A 6,655-nucleotide genomic window follows, 5' to 3' on the forward strand; every position below is an offset into this window, starting at 1 on the left:
ACAAAACTGAAAATAAATAACACTAACATATAGTAAAAGCAGGAACGATATGATAAATACACAGCCTATATAAAGTAGAAATAATGTATGTACAGTATAGTCGGGAAGATGAAGAGAAAACCGATTTGTGGCGGGGGGGGAATCGGCACGTACGCGCATGCGCACGTCGCGCATGTGCACACGGCTGCCCGCGCAAGGCTTCATGGTCATGGTAGTCTTTCCTGGGGTAAAGTGTCCCGGGGTTTGACTGCTACTTTTGTCCCTTATTTGGGAGTGAGAAAGTTGGCAACCCTAACTGTAAAAGACATGTTGAGGTGAGTTTAACCCTACTTGAACACCCCCCCCACCGGGTAGGCTGGTCAATATTAAACCGGTCCGTGATGCAAAAAAGGTTGGGGACCCCTGTGTTAATGCTTCCCCAGCATCCAGTGTTTAAGTAGGGGCATCCGTTAGACTTGTGAGACCATGGATCTGTGCCTGGAAAGTCTTCACTCTCCAGGGCGCAGGCCTGGGCAAGGTTGTATGGAAGACCAGCAGTTGCCCATGCTGCAAGTCTCCCCTCTCCACGACACCAATGTTGTCCAAGGGAAGGGCATTAGGACCCATAAGGCTTGGCACCAGTGTCGTGGCAGTGCAATGTGTGATTAAGTGCCTTGCTCAAGGACACAACACGTTGCCTTGGCTGGGACTCGAACTCACAACCTTCAGGTCGCTAGTCCAATGCCTTAACCACTTGGCCATGTACCCATAAGTAGGGGCATAACAGAAGATTCATCTGTGATCTACACACAAGAAGTTCTACAGATGCTGGAAATCCAGAGGGACAAACACAAAATGCTGGAGGAACTTAGCAGGTCAGGCAGCATCTATGGAGAGAAATGAATAATTGACATTCCAGGCTGAGACCCTTCATCAGGACTGAAAAGGAAGGGGAAAACAACCAGAATAAGAAGGTTGGGGGAGGGATACAAGCTGGCGAGAGTGCTGCCTGATCTGATGAATTCCTCCAGCAGGTTTTGCTTGTTCATCTGTCATCTACTGGATTCAACTGCTAAACTATTGAAGAATCTTTAGCAATGCCCAGCCATGGCATTCAGAATCATCTCCCATCATCATCAATGCACTGCGAATGCAGGTTAACGTAACTCCATTGCCAAGCCCTGCAAGCCAGTCTTGTGAACTCTATCACAACAATGACAGCATTGTGGTGTGGTCATCGTAATCTCCAAGTACCCTTCATTGAACACATAGATATTTATTCATTAGATGCACCATTGGGCTCAAGGACACAGTTATAAGATGTGATTGTACCTTGGAAAAATAAGATGGACCCTGGACCTCACAATTTATCTCCTTATGATCTTGCACCTTATTGTCTACCTGCTCTGTACTGTTTATGTAATTGTTACACTTTATTCAACATTCTTTTATTGTCTTACCTTGTACTGTTGTCATGAATTGATCATAGGCAAGACCATTTTTTCACTGCACTCTCAGTACACGTGACAATAATACAACAATTTATCTATTTAACGATTTATGTAATGAGAGACTAAAATAAATGAGTTGATTCAAAATCCAGCTTATTCTTTAAGAAGCATTCATCCTTCTTTATTTAGGTAAATTTAGCCAACATTTGCCTCACTTGATGTTTTGATACAGTTCCTGTTGACAAAGATAATGATTATGTTCACGTTATTGACTGGCAATCAGATGTCTTTAATAAATTTGATTGAATGCAGAACGCCTTTGTAAGTAAATCTATTACTGGATAGTTATTTGGATACTTTGATTAATAATGACTTTTAATTAATTATTCAACCTTCTCATAATTCTGCTTGTAAATGAAATGCTGGAATTTGAGTAATATTGGCAATGAACTAATCCATGCGTGTATAACTGAGAGAATGAGTTTGTTGTATACAGTACTTATTGTTATTTCTGTAAACATATACAGAAGTATTTGGAAGAAAAAAAACTTCATATCTTCCTTTCAGTAAACCAGGAAATCTCCAATAATATTGAGGCCCAATTTCAAGCTGAGTTTGAGTTTTCTAGTTGACTTGAGCAGCAATGAGCCAATTACTGGTACAACTGAACTTACACCTGTAAGTGTACTCATGGATGAAGTATCCCCATAGCATTCAGGAGAAAGGCAGGAAAACTGACAAAATGATATGAACGTGAGTGACAATAAAGCTGTGAAAGATCGGATCAATCGGGATCCTGGTGAACTTTGGCTTACTCCACTGAGGTTTGACTAAAGGTATTATTTTGAATTTAATTTACAGATGTGAGGACAGTTGGCAACATCAGGAGTTATTGATTTTATTCATAATTGCTCTCCAGAATGTTCTAAAATCACTGCAGTCTACTTAGTAACGATATTTTTTCAAGGTTGTTATTAGAGAATTTAGACACAGCTGCCAAACAAAATGGAACAGTAATATAATATTTAAACCATCTTGGTGTTTGATTAGGAAAGGAACTGGGAAAGTGAAGGAGGTACAAGCCAGAGGAATTTGAGGCCTTCTATGTAACGATAGTAGGAAGCAAGTTACAGCGATGATCCCATATTAACTACATTCCTAATGACAGCCTGCATTTATGTAGCTTTTAACACGGAAAGATTGTCTAGAATGCTTCCCAAAAACCGACCACATACATACCCCACTGAAACACCTGCTGCACCCAGTATTTCATATTTTTATTTCTCACCACACAGGAGGCTTGTCAGCCCATCTACAGTATGCTGGGTCTCTGAGTAATCCCATCAATATCATTCCCAATTTATTACAAATCAATCTCACCTCTTTTACATGCCTATCGGCTCCATTCTGAATGTCATACCATCCTATTCCCACACTATTGACAATTCAAAATACTCCTATTCCAGGAAGCAGGCTCATAACCGAATTCCTGACCCTGGGAGTCAATGCCTCCCATTGCAACTGGATCCTTGACTCCCTGACCAACAGACAGCAATCAGTAAAGATGGTCAGCAACTGCTCCACTAGGATCATTCTAAACACTGGTGCTACGCAAGGTTGTTTCCTCAGCTCCCTACTCAACTCCGTCCCTGTACACTCAGGACTGTGTGGCCAGATTCTGTTCTAACCCCATCCAAAAGTTTGCAGATGACACCCAGATTACAGGAGTGAGATAAAGAATTAGTGACAAAGTGTCATGACCACAACTTTTCCCTCAATGTTAACAAACGGGCTAGTCATTGACTTCAGCAGTGGGTGGTGTGCGTGGTGTTGAGGTTCAGAGTTATGAGCTCTTAGAGTAAGCTTCACCAATAGCTTATCGTCATCCAACCACATTAATGTCACAGCTAAGAAAATTTATCAATGCCTCTACTTCCTCAGGAGACTAAAGAAATTCAATATTTCCCCATAGATTCTGAACAGTTTTAATCAATGCATGGACTAGATAGCCTGTTTCTGTGCTGTAGTGTTCGATGGCTAAAGTAGCCAGCATAAACAACAACCTCACTTTCTCTAGACTTTTTCTCCATGACCCATTGGGCTGAAGATACAAAAGCCCTGGAAGCATGTACATACTACCAGGCTCAAAGACAGTTTCTACCCCACTCTCATCAGATTCTTGAACAGACCACTTCTATAATAAGATGGACTCTTGGCCTCAGTCTATCTATTTATGGTCTTGCAGTTTACCTGTACTGTACTTTTTGGTAGCTTTTACACTTTATCCTACATAGTGATTGTTTTACCTTGTTCTGCCTCAATGCACTGGGTAATGATACAATCTGTATAAATAGTATGCGAGAAACTTTTCACTGTTTCTTGGTACATGTGACAATAACAAGCTAATACCAATGCTAGATTAGGTCCTTGGTTGTGGAAGGAAACTGTATCACTGAGGGGTGGGGTGGGGTGGTGGGGGTTACCCACTGAGTCTGAAGGAGAAGATGCAAACACTCGTCCCTGGAGCTGTGAGCCAATAGCCCTATCAGCTGAACTGTATGTGCCACCCGGAATAAAGGTTCATCCAGGAACACGTCCAAAACAGGAATCATATCACCAGACCAAGAAAACAATTAACTTTCTATTAGTCATTCATTCCTCTTCACATCAATACATTAGCCAGATCTCTATGGAACCAGATCGCTTATATATTTAATTCGGAAACAATAAGCGTCTTTACTGTTTAAAACATTACCCCATTGGTTCCACTGTGAATTAATTGTATTCATAACCTGTAAAATTCTGATTCAGCGAGTCGTGTTTTTATCGCTTGCATTAAACAACAACACACTACCGAAAGAGTAACTCACCAACTAGTTTTCTCCAATCTAACAAAAAGAAAGATGAACTCTGTATGACGCATTAAATCTCATCAGGTTACAAGGGACTTCATTTGCAACGTTGCCTAAAGATTTTACGGGTCCTACTTACTGTCCTTCCAGTGACTCTCTCCAGAGCTTTCCTGACCTTGCCGTAGGCTCCGCTGCCCAGGGTTTCCAGGATCTGGTATCTGTGCTTCAGGTTGTGTTTGTGATGGTGCTTCTTCACATTTGTTATGAATTTGCTGTCTGCAGCAGGTGCTTCATCCCAGAGTTGCTCCTCGGGACAATCATGCCTCTCCCTGGTTACCATCCTATCTTACTGTCACTTTCCTTGCTACAATATCCACACCATCTGCTCTCCTCGGTCGCTCGCGATGAAGAAGTCTAAAGATTCAGTGCTTTGTCTTCACAGGGATGCTCCTGGGAATTTCGTGGGCAGCTGGGTGACACCAACCAACGCGTGTGGGATTAAAAGCCACCTAAACGCCACTGCGATCAAAACTCAAACACTTCTGAATCTGAGCTAAAACTATACGCATTTGACTCGGGTGAAACGCGATCATCTGAAGCCCGTGAGTCTTCTGTGATTGTCCCGAAGATAAACAGTCCCTGTGAAATAAAACCTGCTTTAAGCCAACACCTCTCACTTTATCTGTGGCAAGATTCGGGAATCAGCTCTGAGGCACGTCCGCATTTGCCAGTAACTCAATGAATCAGCCTTCAGACAGTTCCAGTATTCCAGCTATCCCGATGATCGGAGCGCTCCTGTTAGATTGGCAGCGGCCAGACAAAGCCACACGCTGCTATGCCGCCGCCTCTCTCCCTCTCTCTGTTATCTCTCCCACATCTGCCTCATGATCTCTGTCCCGCCCTTTTTCAGTCGCAGCCTCTCCACCCTATACTGTCGCTGAGTGCTTGCGTTGCTGTGCTCTAGAAGCTACTGATGTCGCAGTTTATCTCCTATTTCTTGCGGACTTTTTTTTTCTTATTTACCCAACAGCTCAACAACTTCTTAAGTTCCCTCTACACACTGTTTACTACCTGAGGTACAGTTATACGTCTTCCACAGTTCAGACATTTTTGTTTGACTGCTTTTATAACTTTCCTCTTCGTTAGCTCAACACGAGTTAGTTAATATTGATCATGTTTTTACTGCTTGCAAATTAAGTGATTATCAGTGTTGTCAGACCATCCTTGAGACTGGAGAATGGAAATCAAAACCAATCCCATCAATTGTGAAAATGCGTAATTTAACGGGGATGATTAATAGATGCTGTTAATTATTACAGCATATAAATTGGATGCTCTGGCATAGGGTCTTTCTGGCACCTCCGCACAACGTAATGCAAGGTTTTTGCAAGTGCAATCTGCAAAATTCTCTTTTGCTCTCTGCAATGGTACTGCCTACTCCCCGCAGTTTGTGTCTTTAAGCCATGACTTCACTTCATTTACCCTGAGGTGCCACAGTAGCATAGCCGCTAGGGAAACGCTATTGCTTGGAATTTGGAGTTCATGCTGGTATACTCTGTAAGAGGTCACTGTACATTCTCCCTGTGGAATACATGGGTTTTCTCCGGGTGCTCTGGTTTCCTCCCACAGTCCAAAGACCTGCCAGGTAGGTTGATTGGTGATTGTAAATTGCCCTGTGATTGGGTTGGGGTTTAGTCAGAGTTGTTCAGGGTTACTGGCTGGCACAACTCCAAGGACTGGAAGGGGCTAATGCACTGTATCTCTAAATAAATAAATGGCTGATTGGAACACTCCCAAGTTTTCCGAGGCACTAAACACAAATAAGTCTTTCTTTAGTCCGTGGTATATCATTTTGCCTTGTTTTTCTCTTTTATTATCAGGGTATATTTGGCAATAGGGCCAGGGATATTATAGCATGGTGGTTGCATTATCAGACTAGTAGCAGGAGCACTGGGCTCCTGATCCATGGTTTGAAGGAACTTAAATTTGATTATTGAAATAAAAATGATCAAAAATAACAATGTTCAAAGGTTCAAAGATTAGTTTATTATGAAAGTATGTCTGCTATATACAACTCTGAAATTTGTCTTCTCCAGATAGCCACAAAACAAAGAAAACCACGGAAGTCAGTACAAAAAGAAACAACAAACCCAGCCCCACACAAGAAATGGCAATGTGATTATCAACTCCCCAAACCCCTTCACCCTGCACAAAACACAACAAGGACATCAGCCCCCAAATCCCCTCCCCACACACAAAAAAACAGATGCAACAAGAACATCGGCCCCCAAATGCCCCTTCCCTGCACAAAACACAAGAACATTAATCCCAAACCCCCCGCACAAAAAAAGAGAGAAAACAGCTGAAATCACA

The 6,655-nt window shown here is 42.3% G+C and overlaps 1 protein-coding gene across 3 annotated transcripts in view; it reads right to left on the reverse strand.

Moving 5' to 3' along the window:
- Window positions 1–5,091, reverse strand: part of LOC134357043 (NUAK family SNF1-like kinase 1) — an 84,558-nt gene extending 79,467 nt beyond the window's left edge. For all 3 annotated transcript variants that reach the window (XM_063068355.1, XM_063068354.1, XM_063068353.1), the window contains exon 1: window positions 4,422–5,091. In XM_063068355.1, coding sequence (XP_062924425.1) covers window positions 4,422–4,622 — 201 coding nt within the window. In that variant the 5' untranslated portion in view covers window positions 4,623–5,091. The remainder of the gene's footprint in view (window positions 1–4,421) is intronic.
- Window positions 5,092–6,655: the final 1,564 nt, after the last annotated feature.

This window comes from Mobula hypostoma, chromosome 15 (assembly GCF_963921235.1).
Source record: "Mobula hypostoma chromosome 15, sMobHyp1.1, whole genome shotgun sequence".
Taxonomy (NCBI): Eukaryota; Metazoa; Chordata; class Chondrichthyes; order Myliobatiformes; family Myliobatidae; genus Mobula; species Mobula hypostoma.